Raw genomic sequence first — 26,897 nt, 5'->3', positions numbered from 1 at the left:
CCCACAGACAGGGTTTTACCCCGCGCCATTACATATTTTCCAGTCTCTGATTGAAGCCTGTGTTTCGATGTGATCTGTTTTATTTACCTACATAACATCCGTTACCATAAATGCTGTTAATTCTTTTATAACAGCCAATTTTAATAAAGAATTTGAATATTTCCACTATTTTTCTCGACCAGTATCTTTCCATTGAAAACCCCCAAATGATTCATGCACTGATGATTACAGAAAAAAATAGACATGTATTGATTTTCAGAAAATAGTATTGATTTCCAGAAAATAGTACTACTTTCTGATGTAATGCAAAACTTTATATGTATATCCTTTATTCGTAAACGTCTTCCAATAGAACCCATCCACAGAACAGCACCAATAAAATGGTAAAAACAAACCTCCTTGACAATTAGTCTTATATTCCATATCTCAGGATATCTGATGATTCCACCGACTTATTTAGATTGTCATTGCTAGTTTAAATATATAGAACAAATTTCTGTTTGTTTCCGTTACAACTGTCGGATCGGTGTATATAGATTATCGTTCAGTGATTTCATTTTGAATTAATTCTTATAAAACATAATAATATATAATGCTCCAATTAAGAATCAATCAAGAATGTTTTTATTGATGGAGATATAAACTGCATGCTATTTTAAGAATTGATATTTATTGGTACTTTCAAGTCCAGTAGTCAGCGTTTCTGTGTTGATATGAATTATCATTGATATGGTCCTAATCATATTTTAACTGCTTATAAAACTTTGAATTTTTGAAATACTAATTAAAAGGCTTATCTACCTCATAATTAGAATATCTTGGCTGTATTTGGCAATACTTTTAGGAATTTTTGGTCCTCAATGCTCTTAGACTTTAGTTGGCCATTTAAAAAAAAATATATATATTCGAGCGTCACTGCGGAGTCTTATGTCGACGAAACGCGCGTCTGGTGCGAAGACAAAATTTCAATCCTGGTATCTATGAAGAGTTTAAATATACTATTAGTAATACATTAAACTACGAATTTCATTTTTGTGTTGAAAACATTGACAGCAAGTTAATTTTGTGCTTGCTATGTATAAAACATGTGCATCCCTTAAGATGAAATTTAAATTGAAACCTACTTGTAAGCAATTTGTTTCAGGATAATATCATGGTTAATTCAATTGTATTCAGAAATATGTCTTGCAGTAAAACTTTCAATCATTTTTAGTGAATATTATTATAACTTTGAAAAGCAGAAAACAAACCATTGAATACTCTGAAAATAGAATAAATATATTAATTGGTTGTAATCAAATTTTCAAAGCAGAAGTATGTCTTCGTCATTTGAAAGACAGAACAAGACTTACTATTTTCTTTATCAACCTTTTCTGTTGCTTGAAAAAAACTTTCCGGCAAAAGAAATGATTTCAGCTTCCAAAATGTGAACTTTCCATTTCTATATATAACAATATTTAAGCAACGCCTGCATATAGAGAATATATATATAAATCTCCGTTTAGATACGTATTCCAGAGCTTGCATTCCTATCATTATTTCCTTGATAGAGGATTGCTGCTTGTTCGAAGTGATGAAGTTAAAGAAATGCTAATCCCTTCGGAAAATTTCACGTACGTAATCACGAGTTGGTTGACAGTTCTGGATTATCTGTTTCACAAAAAGGACTCGTGTTGCTCAGTCTTCAGTTTTCTATGTTGTGATTTTATATCTGTCGTTGATGGAAGATGTTCGTTGTTGTTCTGCGGTTTACATTTTGTCTCGACTACTATATTATTTGTTTATGCGTTTCTCTGTGATTAGTGTTCTTGCGTGTGTTTGTGTTGTATTTATGTCACGTAGTGTTGTATTTTTAGTGATATATTTTAACATTGCCATATAAGCGGAAGGGTGTGCTATACTTTAAAATAGGTTCAACCCCTCCACTTTTCTTACAATGTCCTGTACCAAGTCAGAAATGTGGCAGTTGTTATCCCATTTCTATGTATGTTAGCGTTTGTTTTTGTTGCACTTCAGTGTTCCTGTTGTTCCTTTGTTTTTCTCTAATAGTTGATGTGTTTCCTCGGTTTAAGTTTGTTATCCGTTTTCTTTTCTCTTAATAAATTTATGACTTTTGAACACCGGTATACTACTGTTGCCTTTATTGTACTGTTTTTATAAGCCCTTTATAAAATGGCAAAATCATAAGCTCAAATACATCTAACGAATGGAAAACTACTGTCATATTCCTGACTTGGTACAGGCATTTACTTGTGTAGAAAATTATTGATTAACCGTGGTTTTATAGTTAGCTGAGTCACTGATGACGATTCACAAAATATGAAGTGCAGTTGCAAACTCCTGCGTATAGTTTGAGTTATCTAATACGAATGCGAGGTAACGAATATAGAGTATAGGCAAAAGAAAACTTAACTGTTAAATGTTTGTCATACAGGCGTTTTACTCAGTGTTAGTATAGACGAATAAACGCCACACCTCTCCTAGAAACCAAGCTCATAATTAAGCGCGACAGCATCGTTTTGTCTACAAAAGACTTATCAGTGCTTCTTCATTTTGAACAGTCGAAAGGCAATGTCAATAACAAAGTTGACAAGCATTAAAAACCAATAGTTCTTGAAATGTTTACCAAATCTAGCTGAGGAATTGATGAGAAAGTGTTTAGTTGAGCTAGGTAAATTAATCCATTGCCAAAGACAACGTTCGTTTATTCGATGATATGCTCACAATTATAAATTAGCTGTTTACACAACTTTGTATTTTTCGAAATAGCTGTATTTGACAAAACCTTTCGAACTTGTTGGTTCTCAATGCTCTCACTTCGTAATTTATTTGACTTTTCAAATTATTTTTCGATCTCTGATGAGTTTTTCTATGGCTGTCTTTTAATCAAACAAATACAAAAAAAAAAGTAAACGAGTTTATGTAATTGTTGATTTTGTCGATTTCAATCATAAAATAAACTAAAGGTTTATAGCTGAATGCATAAAATGAAATGAATAATCATATTAAATGCCACATAAAATTGCGAGTTCTTTTATTTCAACGTGTATATGCAAGACATTAGAATGATATATTCTGATAAACGCGTGTTCTGGATTTCATTAGATTCATCACTCACACCCTCTTGTCTAAGTACTTTGTCTATTTTCACATAAAATGGGGGACTATTTATCATGAAGTCACAATATATAATGATGATATGCAAAATACAATACAAACATCCAAATAATAAATAAGCAGACACTACGAAAAATTATCATCTGACTCGTTTTCTGAGGAATCATCCCCTTCCGATTGTTTGTCTGGTTTTTCGAATATCGTTTTTGAATTTCCTGAAGAAGATTCTTTTATATCTGAGAAAGGTCTGTCATTCTCGTGTGTTTCAGATACACATGTCTTTTTAACTTTAGGAGGAGAATGGCTCCATGAACTGTCACGTGATTCATCGTCACTATTAAGAAGAGCTTTCACAGTTTCTTCCCCGGCGGAATTAGCGGCTGTAACGTCATTTTTTAGTTCTTCGAGGTCTCTTTTGAGTTTTGCTCTTCTATTTTGAAACCAAGTTATCACTTGTGCGTTGGTTAGACCCAGAGTTTGAGCTATTTCATCCCTGTCTGCAGGAGTCAAATATTTTTGATACAGAAATCTTTTTTCTAGTTCATAAATTTGTTGATTTGTAAATGCGGTTCTTGATTTTCTTCTTTTCTTTGGAGGCTGATGTTTACCAAATAAAGCAGCCTGTTCTCTTCTTTTTGTTTCTGTCAAATAGAGAAAGAAAAACATTTATAGTAATAAGCTATATAAATTTGAAAATTTAAAGTTTATCGGCGATGCATGCTATTTCTTTCTAAAGATTTAAGTACATTTTGAAGTTATGATTTATTTTCAAATAACTGATAGATATATGATTTTTTAGCTTCATGTTTGCTATATACATAATAACATTTCGGGATGTATTCTTCTTTTTTATGTCTATTAAGACCAAATGCTCCATTTAAGTATATGTGTTTCATTTCAAACAGCTAGGTTGCCCCTAAACTATTTAGTTAACACTTTATTGCACACGGACAAGAACGACGGAAGCAGCAGAGCAGATTGACGTCGCGTCGTCTGAACTGTTTGTAAAGTGAAGGTCAAGTAAACATAAACCATCTGCTAATTGTTTTAAAACCTTGGTTACTGTGTACTTGATGCAACTTAATTTAATGTACTTTGTTTGTTAAAGCTATTAAGTTTGACAAGATCGTTAACATTTTTTGAAATATTAAAAACAAAAGTGAGTTCTGGTTCATGTGTGGTATTATGTTTGTATTTTCATAATTAAACCATGTTATATTTATATGTGTTTCCCTGTCACATCATATAAGCAGTTATTCCCTTTGTCCAACTACCAAAAACATTAACAAGAGGTAACCAACCAGAAAAAGATATATTAGACTTAATGTCATATTAGGACAAACTGGTTGTGAAAATGTCACAACTAGCTAACGTTGAAACATTAACTACTTCTCGTAGACAGTTGCATTGAAGTTCATACCAGTACAATTAACTTAAAGGCTCATATCTGTCACATTAGAAAAATCTTATATTCTAATGTAAAAGCTTATTTGAATACAACTGTACAAGGTTATGACAATAATGACTTTTGTTTCCTTGTATGAAAAGTGGATATCATAATTGAATGGCATCATGAAATCTTTGAATATCTTAATTTACAGAATTTGAACTTTGCTGTCTTTCGTCTCTTCAAAGAAATAAATTCATTTGAATATGAAAACCATATCAGCATTAAAAAAGAATTTCATGTTATATAGTCATTTCAACGTTAGGTTAAAATTTCTTAAATAAAATAACACAAGGGAATTAACTCAAATTAAACTCGGTTACTATTTTTCTTCGTCGTACAATTTCACCGATTAAATTCATTTGTAAATTTAGTTCAAATTATTTTTTCCATTGATTAAAATTGTAACTTATATAATAAATTTTGACATATTTATGAATCACGTCTTGTCAAAAGAACACATTCTAAAGTAAATCATAACTATTAAAGTATCTAAGATACATATTTTATTAATTGATAAATATAAAAAGTTTGTCATTTTAAAAGAACATGTACATAATATATCATAACGCTTAACTTTTGTGGTTGCATTAATTAACTTGATAAACGTCAGAAGTTATTAATTATAATCCATGACCAGGTTAACATAGGAATTATTAAACAAATATGTAATAAATTGTCAACTATAAAAAATGTTGAACTTGCTTATTTTTTGCTTATGGATGTTTTTAAATTTGTGAATACCTTAATAAAAAAAATAAGATAATGTATTTTCATTAATTTTTGTAAAAATTAAAATTAATCAACTTAAAGAAATGAATGAAGTATAGAAGAATCCATAAGTCAAACTATTAAATTAAGTTTTAAAGATATGTTTAAAATTTCAAAATCGGAATATTGTTTTACAATTTTGAGAATAAGGAACGTTTTGTTAATGGAATCAAACTAAATCCACTTTAAATATAAGAAATTAAACTTCACACTCGAAATAACAGTAGGTTATACTTTTATTTTTACTTATTACTTGTAATTTTTCATCGTTTTGTTTTTAAAATTTTTATTATTTCTATATAGAATTTATCAAAAAAGTATTTGTTAAATTTATCTCTAAATAAATAGTCATAATGTTTGTCTTTTAGTCGTTTCATTTTTATCTTTTTGGTAATGACGTTGTCCGCTTTTTATTTCTTTGACTAATGGTTTTTGGTTGTCCCTTTTGTATCTTTTCCCTTTTAAAAAGTAAAAGCCCGGTAAACGACCCATCACATTCAACATGTCACAATGTTTACGTAAGTATTGGAAGATTATTGATAGTAATAGTCCGTCCCACCTGTGTATGTACATCTAAGAAAGATAAATAAATTATCTTAATTGATCAGTTAATTTATCATACTTTCTGTGAATAAGCTTCAAAGCATTCCTTAACAGCTTAATTTGACCGATGTGTCGCATTTACAAGTTTAACAAACGATTCTATCTGATCAAATTGAATGTATTACATTTTTCCTGAGGGCATAGAAATTGTTATTGATTCAAACTTAAGCAATAAAAAACAAACTTCAATTTTCCAAATGAAAGAAGAAGTCAGAATATCAAGCGAAAAACATATTTTGTGCTACAGAAAAATGCAGGAGCATTGTTAACAAGTCGATGACAAAAATCGTAAACAAATTGAGCATGAAATAAAGCTAATTTACGCTCGAAATTAATTTTCCTATTTAGTATAAAATATTAGGATAGGGTATGATGCCAAATGAGACAACTATTCAGAAATATGTAAATAAAAATCATTTAATGATATACTATGAAATTAAAAATAAACTGATGGATACAGAATACTTGGTTGGGTATTACATCTATGGTTATATTATTGTTTTTAATGTTAATTTAAGCAATAATTTAAAGTTTTGAAACCCTAACTAGAGTATCAAAAATTTACATCATTCATTAACAAAGTTAATTTTAGCCAGTTGCTTCAACCAGTTTAGAAGATCAAATTTAAAGTTGTCTGTGTATGCGAATAGGAAACCATTCTATAAAAATTCACTCTTTGAAATATTTAAATAAATTGAGATATGCTAAAAACTATTTTATATATATATACTACACAGGAATATAACCTAAAAGGAAAACTCCCACCTAACTCCCACCGCGTACTAAACAGGTTTCTCTATCACTTGGTATGACTGTAGGTCAACTGAAATGTGATCTTTGTCAGATGACAACTTTTGATGTGTCCGATTATGTTTTTGTGTGTGACTTTTATCACCTTTGGCTAGTAGAAAACGATCATATCTCGTCAAATCTTATTACTGTATGTTATCTATTCTTATGTCCGGCTTGACCTGAACAATTAGTAGAAAGGAAAACGGCCAATAAATTTAGGACAAAGTATCATATAAGCTTCTGTAACACATTAGATAATGAAACAACAAGTATAACATCTAACTTGTTAATTTATAACAATTATTACGGAGAGCTATGTTTTGCAAATCAAAAAGATGCTTTTGATAGCGCCAAACTTGTCTGTAAGGTTTTAAAAATATCGCATAAATATTTGTTGTTTAAAGAAAGTGGGAAACACAAGAAAGAAAAAAACAAAAACAGCAAAGCAATGCAGCCAGATACATACAATCCAATAGTATTTTATTTCTTACATTTCAACATGGTTGTTTTCACAAAGTTTTTCCAAACGTTTTACTCAATCGCGACAGTTCAGTTTGATTCCAGCAATTGGAAACTTTTAAGCAAGAATAAACTGTCATTAGATGGACTAATTAACTTGAAAACTTATGACATGTAACTGGCATGTAACAAGATAGGTATCTGAAAATTATCATCAAGGGACAAATGAAATTTATATCGTTATGATAAGTGACGAACGATCCCGTCAAACATTTGATAGAAAGGTCAATAGTAGGTGTACTTAGTTAAAATCTCGGTAAATTATGTAGCGCCATCTACTCTTCGGAATCAAAGACATCCAACTTGACAATTTTTCTTTTTCTTATACCCAATAGATGAATGCATTCAGCGTGATTGGGATAATATATTATGATACATCTTACCATTAAATTACAATATAATTGCAAGGTAATGGTAATACTAATATCTAGAAACCAAATCAAACAAGCAAGTTTTATTTGATGGAAAAACAATCCAATTTATGTAATAAGGTACCGACAAAATTTCATATCTGCTTTCTTATTTAAAAAAGATAAAAGTTATAGTTCTGTCAAGAACACTTAAGTGTAATCATTAGTCTGTGTGACAAAAATAACAAAATTCGAACTGCCTATTATCTACTGGTTTCTTTATATAATGCTTCGTAGACTACTGCTTTTCTTTACTCCACGTCCTATGACAAAATGAATAAAAAAAGGAAAAGAGGAAAAGAGGAAAATTGAAATATAGAAAGAAACAAGAATGTTCAATGGACCGTAAATTGGGTAAATAAAGCTATGGTAGGTGAGGCATAAAAATAGAAACACATACACAATTACTTTTAAACTGCTATAATCTCGTAATAGTTAGAAAAAAATACTGAAATATACTTGATGTACTTATGCAACCATTTTTTGTTGTTCTTTTTAAAGAAAAGTTGTTGCGCACTACATTGATACATGTTTCGTAGACTACCATTTCTCTCTTCTTTCGGTCGTTACCTTTATAATTTTCACTCTATTTTAAAAGTTTTGTTTAGCCAAAATGTTTGTGCAATGTCTAAGTTACAGCAGGAGGTATTAATATGTTAACTTCCTTAAAAAAAACAAAGTCAATTCCTTTTCCAACTTTAAAATTGATATATAGCTGTTGAAATCTAATTTGCTGAGCCATAACTGCTACCTGCTTCTACAGAAACAATATATATAACTAAACAAAATAAAGACTTCAAACATTTGTGACTTTCCGTCAGGTTCAAGATTTGACGTCTTAACCTAGGTGATAAATGAGTGTGAATTACATCACAAATAGGCATTTAGTCGTGTCAAACACACTACTAATGACCATATCTCTCATCAGCCTAATGACCACGATGACCACATAACTTGACCACAAATTAAGCTGTCTATTATTTCAAGGCCTACTGAGAGAAGGTTAATATATTTGCTAATGAGCATGAACCATAGGATATTTATGCAACTAATGGCTCTTTGTTGGTTATTTACGAGACGCAAGTGGTGATTTTTCAAAATGAATAACTTGCTCATTGTTTTAACGACATTACCACTCGCATAATTATAAAGCAGTAAAGTAAAACAATATTATCTTCATGAAAAGACGAACGAGCCTGTTGCGACCTAGACAAAAGTACAGTATAAAATAAAGAAAAATATTTTTTATTAAAATTTCAAACGCAGTGTAAAATTAGTTTTTAATTTAGCATTATAGCCCTCTTCGAGACCACATAAAAAAAATTAGTATTTCTATAATATTTCTAATTTTTTTTTTGTAAAAAACACATTCCCTTTCTAGAAATATCTTTGGCGAGTATGATGAAAATCTAAAGTTTATATGTCTAAGTACATGTATTCTAATATTTCTAAAATTGGAAATCGTTATAAAATCCATTTGTGATTAAGATAACAGTAATAATTCTATACATGTCTTCTCTCCTTTTCCTTTTTGATGTTTTCTATTGTATTTATAAACATGAATTTTAGACATCATAAGATCAGGTGAGAATATGAATAAAATCAGGAACATTTTTATAACTCTACCCCGGACTAGGAAATATCTTAACATCATTCCGTAATGCACAATCGTCATCCAATAGTTCACTCCTCCCTAGAATTGTGTTCTGATATTAAAATTCGCATACAGAAAATCATAAGATCTACAACTGGAATGAAAAAAATCTTCCAAACCGTATGCATTTATCTTTTTCCTCTTCCTTTGTCTAGTTTTGACCGAAGAAACATGACGAACTAATTGTTTTAAATTGATGACATACTAACAAGAGAAATGAAAGGAAATGAATATCTTGTTCAGAAACTGACAAGGTTGATTACTGCAAGAAACATTTATCATAATTTCGCAGACAGAATGCATTTTGACGACTGAGGACGTGCTGGGCAACAAGCACTCCTATTTCAAGCACAGATTTTACTATGATTTTTTTATAATCCATTTTCAAGAAAGCATTTAAAAGCAAACCTCGCTAGGAATCATGTAAATTTATAACCAGAAAGAAGGAAGAAAAGTAATTTAGTAACATTTTCGTGACATCTACTAAATTAAACTATGGTTTTATTGTTCCTTTTCATCAACTGGCATGTTTTCTATAAATAAAGACCGTTTTTTGTAATGTGCCGAAATGTATATTCTCGTGTTTATAAAGTATATGTTGTGCACCTGAATTATGAGTACGCATTTTTATATACCATATTTTATATGCGATTTGTCCTTTAAGATATTTGATTTGATATTTTTCAATTGATGTACTTGTTTTATATAGTATATTGATTAAATTCGTGCATGCTTGTGCATAAGGCTTTTTATTTTTATTATTCCTATTACGTGCCATTTTGCTGTTTTATTTGGCATCAATATACAATCTTTTAGAGGACAAAACCCAAAATCAATATAAATTGAGAAAATAACTGGCGTTGTATTCATTTTTGACAGACACTTTCAACCGTGATTGCATGGGTTTTTGACTGGATACCCCCTCACCTCCTCCCTCTTTTTTAAACTCAATCAGTGGATGTCCAAAAGGTACATTATAGAACATACATTAAAATGAATCATCGCAAACTTAAATTACTAGATCTGCTGGTATTGAGGTCTGATCTTCAAGTATACTTAATACAGTGGCATCATGCACAGTGTACCAAAGCTCGATCTTGTGGAATAAAAGTCGTTAGACTGTATTTAGTTAATTTAAATACAGGAAAGAAAAAGAAAATGAAAGAAAGAAGTTAATGGCCATGTTTTAAATCTTTATTTAGCCGAACAAAGTTTTAAAAAATTAGATTATTTTCACATCTGTTTGCTTTAATATAATAAATATACCAAAACGAAAATGAATGTGAAATACCACTTTTTATTACAAAATTGTGCAGTGAAACTACAAAAGTCCCAAACTATTTTTCGAAAATATTTAACCTAAATTCTGTTCAAAACTTGACCAAAATTTAATAAATAAATATTTCTTTCATGCATAGACCAGTCATCATTTTGTTTTGTTCCCGTTTGTAGAAGATAAATTGTTGGTTGCTTAACATCTAGCGGCAAATATTTCATGCATTTTTAGGACGATAGTTGTAGAAATAAATAGGTTTATTCAGAACAATCTCTTATAACGTTTCATTTAAGACTTAAGTGAGAACTTATACGTCACGGAATCATCGCATCAACACTGAATGTTGATTGGAAAAGATGGAAGGCGTCTATGTATATTTTTTTGGTATGCGACGAGTTCCTTTTCGGACGTGACTATCTGTCTTCGGTGAAAGCTCATTACACAATGCAGTGGTGAAAATATGCCATGGCGTAACACTCTTCATACAATCGAACATTGAAAAGTTAACCCTAATAAATACTAATATATTTATAATAATGAAAGGTTGCATAGCATTTATGCTTTTAAACGATCGTATGTCGGTTTCAGGGGGTTAATTACGTTCAGAAAATGAAAAAGAAACAGCCAAACAACAAAATAAGTATCAACTTCAAAGAAACAGTGGGATGTAATTTTCCGCAGTTTCGATGATGACTTTTACATTCGCTTAAACGCGTTCAGATTTGCGCCTTTTTGTATGCACTCCACGAGACTCGTTCCTGCCTGGGTGATCAAAACTAGTAAGAGAGTAAATTATGAAGTGATATAATTCCCAATGGACACCAATCATCGAAAAAAGATGAAAAATATTTCCATTATATGTCGATAAATTTCAAAACGTCAGATGTGCTGTATGATGTTTGAGCTATTTGATGGAATCTTTAGCAGTAATGTGTACAAAAGTACAACATCAAACATCAAAAGAACTATCAAGAAAAAATGCAAAAATAAAGAAAGAAAGTTGAATCAAGCCGAATAGCGTTTAAAAACAGAACAAGCGAAATACTATGTTTACACAGCAGACGACAGAGAGCCACAAGTCATCATGGTTTTCTTAGGTTCTGTTGTTTCGCACGTTTTTATCTAAAATTGCATTTTAATTCGAAAGATAAATGATTTTTTGAAATGAAAAAAAATGTTGGATACAATTTCAGACGAGAGTATAGATATAACGGTATATTCAGTGTGAAAGTCACTCTCTCTGCAGTAGTTTACGCATTTTATTGTTTAATCTACACTTATAAACAAGTTAATGATACATTTTAGTTATCATAGACAACACGGATCATAAATTAAAGAGCTTTACTATATCGCTTTGAAAAAAGAAAGATTTCAATGCTTAGACGATAGCATATTGTTTTCGAGACGAATAAAGACGCTATAAAATAACAACAGATTTCTATCACCTCAAAAATGACATTAATAGCAAACACAAATATAAGTTCTAGAGACCAAATTGTTATTTAACAATCTTTTAAATGTCTTATGGTTTGAAATAAAATTCTTAAAGCGATGTTTGAAACAAAAGCAGTCAAGCAGACATTTCGGCGTGATAAAAGTGTAAGTTTTATGTTTCAAACAAAAAGTAGCCAAAAGTTTGAAGTTTGATATTTACGAAATATATGTAATTTTATGTGTAAGAGATAATTCAGTTGGTACCAATTTTTTTTTAACACATCACGAACAAGTATATGAATTTTATATTTTCTTACTTTATATATATCTTGAAGTTCGTCCCATGCTGTTTTCCCACATTTTCTTTTATGTACATTACAAATGTATCATAATATTTAAAAATATCAGACGAACGAACTGACTAACATATAGATTTATATTAACTGTATGGAGTCACACGTCCAAACTTTAGAAACTTAATTCTATTTATTAGAGTTAAAATTGAAGCAGATTAAAAAAACAACATGCAGTCTATCCGAGGGAAAATTGTAACTCAGGAACATTCAAAAGCATAAATTAGAGTACAGTGATAGATATGCCGATACAACAAACTTTTCAAAACGTTTCTAATGTCTGTTACAAATAAGTTATGGTAATATCTTGCAGTGTTCTTCCCAATATCTAAACAACTGTATCTAAATGGGTAAATCATTAAATGCTAGAATGAAAATTCTTTGATCAAACATCGCATATTCTTTTAAAAATCTACCAATATAAATAAAACTAAGAAAAGTCAAATAAAGTATATAGATTACCATCCACGTGAAAATTGTATACTATATATCATGTATTTATTAATTACATTAACCGTTCCAATTCTATAAAACAAAATATTACAAAGTATACTGCAAAAATCACTGCAAGTAAAATATGTATTCAAAACTATGACAATTGAACGAATAAGGGGCATACCGGTAAGGACTTGTTTTTTTTTTAAATTGAAATGCATATCCACGGCATTTTGCAGAACGAACCCATTTATGGAGGTCACCTTGTTGTGCTTTAATTGATTTCAACATAAGTTCTCCTAACAATGTGCACTTTTATGACAATGTGGACAACCTATTGTATTATTGGAAAACAACCGTGCACAAAGCATAAATCAAGTACCGTTTGCATTAGGTTGTTGGAACTGAAAAGATATGGGAAACTACTACAGTTTATCTAATCTACTTCAAATGAAGCGTGGTTTGTGCGATAATATGTTAGCTGAAGAAATATACATCATAATATTCCACGCTCGTTACCAGAAAGATACGTTGACTGACACCTTTGATTTTACCGTTTGTGTTGAAAAGATATTTGTATCTTGCGTGGAACGTTTTGAGTTAGACGTGTAATATGTTTTCCAAATTTCATGTCTTTCTAACGAGGTAGGATTTGTATGTGCGCATAATCAATCTTACAAAAAAGACTTTTATTTCATAACAAAATGAGTTTACAGTCTCTTATAACTATTATAGTCATAATTATATTAATGATAAACTGCACCAAAAAATATAAAATATGAGTACTCTTTTGCAAAGGCATTCCTTTCCGCATTTGCTAATGTGAAAGTTCCGTGTGTGATATTCATAAATCTATATACAAATACCAAAGCCATAACTTCAGAGGAAAACTGAAAAATCCGTACTAACAACTAATGCCTTGCTTGCGGGGAATTTTATTTGATAACTCCCTGACATTACAAGTGGTATGTTTAGCTAGCTAAATAAGAAAGAAAAAACAAGTTTAACCACACCATATGCTTCGAAAACATGTGGCCTGTACCAAGTCAGTGAGATTTGGTTGTTTTCCATTCGTGACGTTTGTTGTTAAAGTCTCACGTTTAATTCTGTCAGTTTCAATGGACTCCCCCTTTTCAATTCATCTGGGAGATCAGTATTTTCTCACTTATTGACCGGAAAGGAGTGAATGATGAAACGGGATCATGGGCAATATAACTCCGAGCAAGAAACTAACAAAATAAAAAATACGTAAGTCTAAAAGAATCTAACATTTATACAAGTTTTCTCAAAGATATTTTGATTTTTTTTTATACAAAATAGGCCATTGAGAAAATCCCAAACAACATGCACAAGTCGTCTTCAATATTAAACTAAATAGAGAATGGAAACATGTCAACTTCCATGAAAATCTATTTAAGTATGTAGCAGGCTCTTTGAACATTGTCACTCAGTCTTATTTTAAATGATGACTGTGTTGTAGGTTCAAAGGGCATGACCACATGCACATATTGCTATATGATCTGACAGCGTTTAATTGTAAATTCTGCAAAGCATGTTGCAATTACAGACATGATTCGTATTATTCATGATCATTTTTTTTTCAAAATAGAAAAGGGGCATAACTTGAACACCCATCTGTTTGTCAGTTAACGGTTTCACAAAAACATCACCAAACAATGCACAATTTAAAATTATGCCAATGTGTAATTAAATTTACACAGATAAATGTTGTTATAGGCTTGCTTTGTGTGCTATTGTTTCGGAGATTCTGACATATTCCTATGTTGTTAGGCTTGCTTTGTGTGCTATTGTTTTGGAGATTCTGACATATTTCTATGTTGTTAGGCTTGCTTTGTGTGCTATTGTTTCAGAGATTCTGACATATTCCTATGTTGTTAGGCTTGCTTTGTGTGCTATTGTTTCGGACATTCTGACATATTCCTATATAATCTCTTCAACACTCGTATGCCAAAACATAAAACCCACGAATACCCCTCCCTCCACTAAAAATTGTATTTTTTTTCATTGCCAAACTGAATTAATCATGTATATCAGATATTTTTTATCAGTCAAAGGGTACATATAATGTTCAATTATAATTATACCTATATTTTAAAACTAAATGAGGACTTGAAATTTATTAAAATATAAAGCTTTATTTTAAAAGTTTCATTTCTTCAAGTTTATATTGGCATTTACAATTAAAATATGTCCGCATGTTTTGGGTAAATTGCTGTTGATATATACTGTAACAGCATATCTATAGGAGCAGGAAACTTGTTCTTCGAAAAGACATACAATTAAAAAAAAGTGTCTGTATTGTATTTCCAATTTTTTCCAAAGAACATATAAAATATAAATATGAGGTTAAAATAACCAGCTGAACTTAGGAATTTTATAAGTTACTGTTATAATTATATTCTAGTTCCAAAATCAATAAGTTGCCTCTTAAAAAGTGGCATTATTCTTATTAGAAGACAATTTCTTGGTAAAATTTGTGTGCAGTTACATTTCAACCATTTCCTAATTCAATCAGAACAATTGGTCATTTATATTATTTTCAAATCAAATGATAAGTGACAAAACAAGTCTGTAATTTCTGCTTTAAATATCCACACAAGCCTATTTCTATATATAATAAAGTCAAGTTATACGCTAACAGAATACGGATTGATCAACTGAATTAATGTTGCTATTTAAAAACCAAATAACAAGAAATTGTTGAAAAGGGGATGAATGAATATGGAAAATGATATTATATACAGAAAATCTATAAGAAAAGAGACGCCGCTCCTCATTCAACCATGCACTTAAATTGGCATATCGCGATGTCTTGGGAATGCTTCAGCCGATACCGTTCGCAAAGATGATGATACTTATAACAAAAACAAAAAAGAGACGATACGATTTAATTATAATTACCGAATACAAAGTATATAGTAATAGACAATCTTGGAACTACGTAAAAAGGTTGGTGATGAAAACTGAGGGATGGTTTAGAAATAAGACATGAATGAATTTTCCCTGGTTAATTAACTCGATCGCTTAGATCAGACAAAGCTCTATTGCAACACGTAAAGCAGGTATATTTTACTGCGTATAAGAGTGAGAGAAAAAGATACAAAAAAGAAAGATGCCATGCAAATTTTTCATATGATTAAAAGTTAGTAATCGAGAAAGTAGCCGCAATGACACGAAATTCACAAAACACTTACAAGTATATATATAGAAGACAACGTGCAGGCTGACAATAAGACATTACGTATATAGCACGTTTCCAAAAATTCGAGTTCTTAATCGATTTATGACTTAATTTAACATAAAGTATCAAAGATATGTCATCAACACCATTCTCTTTACGTAAAAGAAGAAAGGACCAATTAAAGACAAACACTGACGAAGTTCATGGCATGGAAAAGACGTATTAACATTTGACAGAGTTAACCCTTTCCCCTTTAAACCTCGATTAGTGGAATTACATACAGAAAACTGTACAATAAAAATCACTTAACTCTATAAAAAAAAATCTCGAAATTACTGAAGACAAGCTTAAAGTAATTAACCAACTGATATATACTTTTCCATTTGAATTTTTGTGCATGGCTATGCTTAGGTATAGAGTTTCGTAAAAAGCAACGTCATGCACAGTTAAGGATGACCTGACCTAGCGCAATGATTAATATATATTTTTACAGAATTTCAATAAACAAAAAGAATGAAAGATACATCTGTGTCATTCATTATATTAAAATAAACAAAGACAAAAAGGACGATGCAGAAGCTTTTGATATACTTTTCATTATATAGATCAAAACGTCTCTGGACCTTTGCAAATGACGGAGGTTTGGTATGTCTTTTTTAAGTAATAAGAACATGTTTTCTAAAGAAGAAAAAAAAGAAAAATGCATGAGAATTCAAAATGGACTTCAAAACAATATATTCAAAACAAAATATTAAAGTAGAATAGATAATTGTCGTAAATGGGTTTTATCCAATTTGAAATTGCGTATTTGTCAATCAAATTGTTGCATAAAACCCTTAAAAACTATTTTGTAACATTTAAACAATTTAACAAGAGACTGATTTTATTTTTAATCTACATGTGGCAATGCATAAAACTGTTTAATTTGTTGTCTTTAGATACAAGAAGGCCTCAATATGTGACCTGTTGCAAAATTTATTTCTAGATATAACAAAATACAATATTGATATTACAAAATTTCAGAATTTTCGACCCTTTCTCTTTCTGTATATTGTCTCTTTCTTGTAAAATCTGTATATTGTCTCTTTCTTGTAAAATAACATTTGTCGTAAAACTGTCACATGCGGTCTTTGAGATTGTAATTCTTAATGAAATTTGACTATATATACTTATATGTTCGAGTTGTGCTTCGAGTTGTTAAGTGCAGCAAGTACTTAAATACACAATTGTTCTTTTATGTTATAAATTGACATTCAATAATTATTACCTAAATGGTATATTTTTACCAATAATGCAACGTTAATGGGCATTTTTGAAGGGATATTTTTGACACTGTCACGTCGTTTGAGCACTGACATATAGGTATGCCTGCATCTGCATCTTCAGTTATTACATAAATAAAAGCAATTTATTCTACTGTTGAAATTTTCAAGATTTATTTGGAAATAATAAACGGGACAGGTGTACATAATGGATTTAAGAAACAAAATTGGAGAAAACGTAAAGGCATGAAACAATGTCCGTAGTAGTCATTCAATTTTATACGCCATATTTTCAAAAGAAAATAAAAATATTACATTTTTTACATGTTTTGGACTCAAAATACACTCGTAATGGAAAGTAATGCTATGTAATTTATTAGGCTATAATTGGACATTGTAACCCGCCAATGTAATTTATTGTAGTTATTACATATTCATACGGTTTGTACCGGCTAAACTGAATTTTATTAAAATATACAGGCATTTAATATAATTCATAATTCAAAGCATAAATTTGATAAATTATCATAATCACAATTCGTTTATCTAAAGTACAAAATACTGTACAAAATTCCAAAACATGTGGTTGACCTCAAAAGAGAAATGTTTGAATAGCAAAGCCATCTGTGTCCAGGTATTGTGGAGTTTGTATTTTCAAACAGATGCTTTTACTATTATTAAGGTTTTTTTTCGTATATTTTTGATTTTTTTCATTTCAGTTTAATTTTGGAAAAAAAACCATTGAAACCAAATGATATAATTCTATTTTATTTCATTTTCATACTAGAATTTAGTACCATTTCAAATATGCATGATATACATGCATTGTATAGAATGTTACGTAACATCTTTAAATATAAAATGGAAAAATATCAAAACATCCTCTTAAACGAGGTTAATTTTCAAGAAGCTGCAATTATGGGCATCTTAATCAATTATCTTGTATAATTTTGAATGCATTGATTCGTTGATTACAAGCAGAGATCATATTTCAGTTCAATAATTATGAAATTGGTATGAGATATAGATTATACATAAACTCCATTTTATCTGTTAAAAACTTCACACTTTGAAAAAGGTTACGGTTTTGCTATTAAGATCCCTCTTTGCAGAAGGAGAATTTGAAATGGTACTAAATTGTCATATGGAGATGTTATGAGTAAGTAGAACATGGCCACAAGTATTTTAAAGGAATTTTCATGTGATTATGTTTCCTTATTTCTAAACGATTCCTTTCTTAACTTTGCTTATTTGAATTTAAAAATGGTTCTTTATGATTCCTATCTACTCTTTGTCTAAAAAGAAAAATATCTACAAAAATGGGACATCTCTATCTTAAAAGAAAAACAGATGCTTGTCCACGATAATTTGTTTACATTTGCCATACAGAAGCTTTAAACTACAGTGACTTTTTCAAGTTTATTAAGAAGTTTACGACCATGTATTATGTTGTCGCAATATGTGTATATAATATATAAATTTAGTGTTTGGTCATTAACAAGAGCCCTGTCATGAAACATTGATTGTTATCCAAGTTTCGTCTATACATTTCGAGGGAGCGTTGATCATGAATTAAAGAAGCAGACTTGGATTTCGGGAACGCAAATAATTCAGACCCTCCCCCATGATCGACTCTCTCACTCGCCGTATAATGTAGCCCATCCCTCTCCCCGGCCCGTCGGACAGCGAACTGTAAGAAACCAGAACTGAGTTATCCTGGTTAGGAATTTTGTAAAATGTTCAGGGACATCAGGTGCAACTGTATCATATAGGATTGTTACAACACATTTTATCACGAGAAATACTTCAAATAAACTCGCTGATCTTCTGTGGTTACTTTAATGTGAACTATTCGTCATATCACCAAATCTAATACGCTAAGCTAGGCTGAAGGAATTGTTTATGAAATAATAAAAATTATATTGTAAAATAATGAGGACAAACATTAATTCTGATTTCGTCTTTAATGTTTTTTAAAGAGTTTATATTTTTAATAAAGAGCGAAATTTATGAAATGTATACAAATTATTATCATATAAATACATACATATATATGTTAAATAAGTATATATTGTGTATTTAAATGCTCTTTAAGCGAGGTTTGTTGTTTTTCAGGATATACGACGTTCAACTTTGCCTTCATGATTGCTTCGAATTTGACTGCATTTATAAAGATATATCGAAAGTACAAAAAATATTAAATATAATAAAGCGGTTAACAATTTTTGACACAATTTTTGGAGATTATGATATATCATTTGATTGACTTTATATGACAAGAAACATTTTGTGATACATGGATATTTAATTAATCACTCTTCTAAATGATTTTGTGACGAATAAATTGCACAGAGTCATGAATGTGTTTTAAAACATTTATATTTCCTGACGTATTCATAAATTTCGACGTGAAAAATTCCACAAAAATACATTTATATGTACATAAATTTATGATAATTAATGTAAAAGTGAATGTTTACATTTTCTACCAAACTAAAGGATTTTTTTACAGAAAATTTCGAAATGAACGATGATGTAAAATTGATACAAAACAGATATAAATCATTACAAAGGTTTCAATAAAATATGCATATTTGAATACAAACCAAAATGTGCCATCGTATATGTGTATAAATTTATAGATCGCCCACGACTACTAAAAATTTCATAATTATTATCTGTGGAACATATATCATATTTAATATGTGATGGCGTTTTTAAAATTAAATGAAAGCGATCTTAATCAGGACCTAACCTGTCGTAAAAAATCTTTCATAAGTAGGAGAAATGATATGACAACTTAAAATATCAAAATTAAACAGAAAAACACCTCGTAAATAATAACAAATAATGTGAATTTTAATGCTATACATTTTTACATACTTTATTTTAATGTTATTTGGCACAAAGTTGAACCATTTTGAAACTTTGACAATAATGCTATTGAACCAAAGAGACTTCACTAAATGTGTTTGGTCAATCCAGGACCAACATAATGTTTATATCCTCTTATTCCCAATCAAATTTGAAAACTTTTATTCATATATTATTTAAAAATATATCAGAATTTCAATTTAACTCTTTTTTGAATTTTGAAATATTTTACAGTAGGTCAATAACAATTTTTAGATAAATTTGAAATGATTAAACAAATAAAAAGATTACAGTTTGGGTCCTACTTTGCTTACGATGGAACATGTGATAAGAGTCAGGGTATATTTACAATTCCTATTTTCATCATAAATATTTTTTATATGTTAAAATTAATTAAAAGAAATTGTACTAAGTAACTACACATGTAAGTAGAAATGTGTGTATCTGTTGCACTCGTACTGAGGGACATATCAAAAGTGAAAAATGTATCGAGATCTTAAATTACAGTTTGGCAGTGATTATCTGTCAAAATCATTACCTCCCAATGGTCATTTTCACATGTTACTAAGACAAAAGTTAGGAACAAACATTATTTAGATATCATTATTTTCTTTCGCACCTACTTAGTATACTAATTTGTCATGATTTAGTGATGGGCTAGAAGCTACACGAAAGTTAATGACCATGAAATATACAACTGACCAGCAGGCACATGTGGTCGGCCTCTGATCATCGTTTGCTAAGCATACACGGTAGTACAAAAATCTACATCTTCAAAATATGTTCCCCTCTTCTCTCAATTAATCATTTAAGTAATTGCTTCATGGAATAAAGATGTTAAAAGAACTTTCTATTATGGTCAAGCGGGTAATAATTGACTGTTGTATGACCACTGGCTGTTTTTATGTGTTATCTTGACCATTATTGTCTCATCTTTATTTAATGGACTGACAAATTTCACTTTTATTTAGTTCACATCAAAAGGACCGCTTGTTGTAAATCAACAAAATTACACCAATTGTTACAAATAAATAATGTAACAATATTGGAAGGTGTTTTATCTTTAAAATCTAACTATATAACACAAATTTCTGAAACTTTCGAACATTAATTATTTTCCTTTGGTAGTTTTGCCGCAAAATTATCAATACAAATAAAATGTATTCTGTTTAAGCAAATTTATGCATCCGATATGGTTTTGTAACATAACATTTATTCATATTGTAATATTTTTATGAAACATTTTTCAATACAAAAAATATCTCCCGTCATAAAATACACAGTTAATAGTCAGTATCACTTGCAAATAGCGAATTTATTAATTTCGCACATTATTTATTTACGGAAATTATAATAAATAATTTTTTGGCATATATAACTCGTTGAAAATAATTATCAAATGTTAAATAAAATATTAAAAAGTAAAACATGCGTTCAAAACAAAAATATAGAAATAAATATATATTAAAAGAGTTTTCAATAAAAACACAAAATAGGTAAAATTTAAAAAAAATAACGAGTTGCTATTATTTTCTTCGAATGACTTCAAAAAGAGGGGCGAAAGATACCAGAGGAACATCCAAACTCACAGATCGAAGCAGAAAATAGTATATGATTTTGTAAATAAAACAAAAAATATGTACTTATATACCTGCAGATTCCGCTGTTTCTAAGCCTTCAAATGTTTTGTTTGCCATTTCCATTAGTGCATCTAAAGGAGACACTTTATTCGATTTATTAATCTGGTGGACAGGTTCGTCATCATCAACATTTATTTCTTCATCTTCAGCATCCGATGAAAGTTCACTATCTCTTCCAGAACTTGAACGAATGTCCCAAGGGCGCACAATTCTTGAATTTGCACAATTATTAAAATGAAAGTTTCTTTGATGATGAGACACATTGTTTGATGAAAGTATATCCTTTATACAAAATGATGTAAATGGTTTGTTTGGATTTCTCGGAGGATGAATTTGGACCATTGCTAATTTCCTTATTGGTTCATATTGGTCTCTGCAACTGTCTTCAGAATCACTTACTCCACTCGAAGTAGACATTATTTTCATTTGGACACTTTGAATATTTTGTGAATAATAACGACCTCTCCGTTATAATTTTAATTTTCTTCTCTTATGACTTAACGACATGAAGAAAAAACCATAAATTTGCAATAAACATCAAAATAGAACTATACAACTTTTCAGTACATAAACAAAACTTCAAGTCGAGGCCGATTTCCAAGTGATTGACTGACGGGGGACTTTAACTGATAAATGTGTCGTCTGCGCATTACCTAAACACCCTCTGGGTAAAGAACCACCATCAGGCGTGAAACGTTTTGTCTATCATGTAACTTTCGCTGACGATCATAGAAAACTAATTGCCGGAGGTAAATTCGATGATGATGATTATAGTTAACGAAATATTAATTCAAACTAATTATTAATGATAACGGAATGCACCTTCGAAAAATGCTGCAAGTGGATGTTCTGGTAACCTGTGGTCAACGATGATTATTTCAGTATCCATATTCAAATTTCGGACACATGTTGAAGTAAAAATTCCATTATTTTATAAGTGGACGATACAAAAGATTTCAAGTATAATGGGATTACACGGCTACTTCAGAAAATTTTTATTACTAAAGAGGAGGAGAAAACAACTCGATCTAACCAATGTGTTGTTACCGCCTTCCCATGGTGCAATTCACTTTGTAATCAAGACTGCTGTTTGTTGACATGCATCTGAAGATGATATTAAATTAGCAAAGTTTGTTGTTAGTGTAGGCTTAACAATTGCTAGTGTTTAAGATTATAGAATTAATTACTGGCCAATTGTGTAGTATTATTGGAACCCTTATTTCTCACAAATGACAGTCATGAAATTTCAAATGGTGATTAAATGCTAATAACGAACCTTTGAAAGTCTGCATCGCTCTCTTATGATTTGCCTCTTTTTATGATGTTTCTGGTCAATTTACAAATATATTGCCATATAATTATGCACGTCTTTTATTGTGAAAATAATTAGAAAATATATAAAAAATATATTGATATTTAATTGATATTATCGCATGACAGATTGTTTGTTTACGCAAAAGCGTTCCTTTCCAGCCGCCGCGCTTTTGATTTTTATTTCATATACATTTATATTTTTACATTATTGTTGCAGATTCAAATTCAATAGTTTATTACTTAATTATATATATTAAACAAGTTCTTACATAAATTTGATATTAATTTATAACATTTTTTTGTAATACGTGTAAGTACATTAATTATATATGCTTATTTTTAAACAAACTAAATTGTTAACTTAGATGAATAAATGAAATATTAGCTCGTGCAAAAAACAGCAATATGATTAATAGAAAGCAACAAACTTTTTAAAATATTTCTTACTTTTTCATCTTAGAAATGTGTCCCTTAATAAGCATTTTGCAAATAATATATTTAAGTGCTTAAAAAAGTGAAAAAAATGAAAGTAAAATAAACCTAATAAATTTTCCATAATTTGACATTGACTTCAAATTATGATAGTTTATCTTACATATAAGCTTTTAAGGACAATTTTCACTTTTCATAATTAGTAGGTATTGAGTTAAAATTGTATGATAAAGGTGGCCACTAAAATATTAGGATTTCAGCAGTCAAAATGAACCCAAATAAATCCTTTTCATTTTCTTGTGTTGTATTATTTAGTAGCTATCATTGATAGTAAAAATAAACTATTAACCAATAAAATACTCAACGATAATATTATTAACAATGAAAATAAGAAAATATTTAAATACTTCAAAGAAACTAAACTATAATTTATTTGAGAATCTACAAATTTTCTCTGACCGTAAATATTACTTCTTGTTACTAATAAACTGGCCAGACTTGTAATTTTCTGATTGTTATCAAACATTGAAAAATCTTCAAATACTTACAGGTTATTTATTGTTTTAATCTTCATCACAAAATTATACACAAAATATTGAAGAGAAATGAGGAAAAAAATAAACCAAACTTAAAACTATGAATAACTATGAAGAAAACGCTTCGAAACAATAAACAGAACAGCATTAAAAACAGTTTTCACTTTTTTTTATTCTTACATTTTAAACAAGAACAAACAGCTTGTTCATGTTTAATAAGAATTTCAAATAAAATAAAGTAAAGTTATTGCATTTTTGTGCAAAATAAATAAACACGGTTTTTACCGCAATATGCATATTTTATACAAAGAAATATTTACCAAATGCATCCGGAAAGTGCTCACGACAATATTTTGATGCAAAGATGAATATGAAACTTAGATTGTTCTTGTTCCTGTTAAAAAAGGTAAATTGCAGCTAGAAATTATATTTTTAGTTCAGTAGTCCCAAATTACACAAATTGTCACACTTGTAATGCAACTCATGCAATTAATCTATGCATACAATATTCTACACACACACACACACGTGATATAAGATTATTTTAAAATGAACATTCATCTAAAGGAACAAATCACACAAAACAATTACATTTAGAAGATGATGAAAATTACATTTTTCGTACTCTTTTGTCTCTTGAACGCCATTTTTGTCAACATGTGGTGATACAAAAAGACGCCATAATTGGACCGGAAGTTACGGAAGGTAGGAATCAAAATATTTTCTGAGATTTTTGAATTTGAATAAAATGTTCTGGGCACAGGGTTCTGATAATTCAGAAGTTTACTTACAGCTCATTGAAACCTTTTTTTTCATAAGCGACAAACTTGACAAGGTCAATGTTATATTTTCTGAACAAGGATTCGTTCCAGGGTTCAGAATCGTATGCGTTTGCAAAAAACGAACTGACACAGGCTTCACGGTTTTGTACATAAATCAGACTTTTAGTTTTCTCGACAATGCAATATGGGTTTTGCTCACTGTTGAAGACCATTCGATGACCTATAGTTGTTAATTGATATGTCATTTAGTCTCTGGTAGAGAATTGTCTCATTGGCAGTCATGCCACATCTTCTTATATATTCATTTTGCTTTCTATCGAATGTTCGATTTAGAATAGATCGCTAGATCTTATTAAAAAAAAATCAGCAATGTTATTTTATTATTTGGTCAAATTCAAAGAATTACTAACATTGATTTAAAACAAATTGATATAAGTATCCAAATAAATACAATTGTCAATTACTATATGTGATCACTAACAATGCACATGGCAAAAGTTTTTTTAATTTCTTTAAATAATGGAATTTATCAGTCATTTATGATGGAGGTTGAAAAACAGGAAAAATAATTATTCATTATTTGTAGATGTGAACACTTCCATTTTCCTCACGTTTTTTTTTAAAATTTTTTCATTTTTCGTTCTGTTTTGAATAACTATAGTTTCAATAGAAACCAATAGTGTAACAGATAATAAAAATATCCAAGTATTTCACGCCCCTTTCCTCAGGAATTCGGACTATTTCTTTTCAACTTGCATCTATTTTTCATTTTTTTCCCTTTTAGATAAGTTTCGGATTTTCAAGTAGATGACAATTTTTCTCAAATTTAAAAAAACCACGAAAACACAGGTTTAGAACACGCAGAATCATACGTATTACTGCTTAATTATACAATCTGACTCAAAGTGGTGAGTTTTCCCGAATATTTTTTTTTAAATATTTTTAGTTACAACCTCACTGTTCTATCTTCATTGGCGCCATTCAAAATAGGACTGAATTTTACAAATTTATTTGAATTACTACCTCGAACTTGAAAGATATCATACAAGGACCACTTGTTATGTGTTGCCCAACCAGGTTGATTCGTAACTTGACAAAAAGCTGTTTTGTTTTTCCATATTACAAGCTTGATTCGTTATAAACTTATAATATGTTGTTTTGTTCTACAATATAACAAACATAAAGTTTATTTTCCAAATGAGGACTAATTTGTCTTTTTACCAGAATGTCATTTTTTTGCCGACGGGGCCCGATTTCGTGGTGTCACATCATACAAGGTCTTATACCGACCCATTTTGCTAAGAATTCCGATCAAACCAGTGCTATAGGGGCTGTCTAAAACTCTTAAACTTACAGATAAGGGACTTTTTTTTTCGTGTTGAAGGCCTCATTGTGTGTCTTTGAGATGAAGAACAGATGGCTATACATCCTTTGCCTTTTTAGTACATGAAAAATGGGGAATCTGCCGTTAATGATAAAAACTACAAAACATTTCTTTTCCAGCTGGTAATACCATTGGTCGCTCTATACCTCATCTTCGTGGATGTTTTAGGATTTTAAATACAATGCATCTTTAAGACGGGTTTTTTTTCTAATTAAGGTTAAATATTCGGCTAAAATCACTTTAACGTACGTAACTTTTACGTTCACTTCTGGACAGACAAAATATCCGTGGAGGCGAACACAATAAAACCACCTTCATACTTCAGAACTGTATAAGGACAAGGACAATATTCATATACACATAGCTTATGCTGCTACATGTACATGAGAACTGGAAGTTTACAATAGGAGTACAGATATCATTACATTTGTCGTCGATTCTAAAATGTTTCAAATAAGAATAAGATGCCTCCTTTTTTTTTTTTTAAAGTTCTTTATTAAAAAAAAAAAGAAATGTTGTACGATTATGAGACAACTATCCAACAAAGTTCAAACGAAGTGGATGTAAACAATTATTGGCAGCCGTACAGCCTTCAACTATGAGAAAAATCCATACCATGTGGTTGGTTACAAAAAAAACCCCATGAAAAACACGAACAAT

General features: G+C 29.9%; 1 protein-coding gene across 1 annotated transcript; it reads right to left on the bottom strand.

The window, feature by feature from the left end:
• Positions 1 to 3,017: 3,017 nt before the first annotated feature.
• On the bottom strand, positions 3,018 to 24,763 carry LOC139520343 (transcription factor LBX1-like). Its single transcript, XM_071312912.1, has 2 exons — positions 21,801 to 24,763; positions 3,018 to 3,758 (listed from the first exon to the last, which is right to left on the bottom strand). The coding sequence occupies exons 1-2, from the start codon at positions 22,213 to 22,215 to the stop codon at positions 3,244 to 3,246; spliced, it is 930 nt and encodes a 309-aa protein (XP_071169013.1). The 5' UTR covers positions 22,216 to 24,763; the 3' UTR covers positions 3,018 to 3,243.
• Positions 24,764 to 26,897: the final 2,134 nt, after the last annotated feature.

The sequence above is a fragment of the Mytilus edulis genome, chromosome 4 (assembly GCF_963676685.1).
Source record: "Mytilus edulis chromosome 4, xbMytEdul2.2, whole genome shotgun sequence".
Taxonomy (NCBI): Eukaryota; Metazoa; Mollusca; class Bivalvia; order Mytilida; family Mytilidae; genus Mytilus; species Mytilus edulis.
The sequence above is the reverse complement of the archived record's forward strand: the minus strand, read 5'-3'. Positions and strand labels throughout refer to the sequence as shown.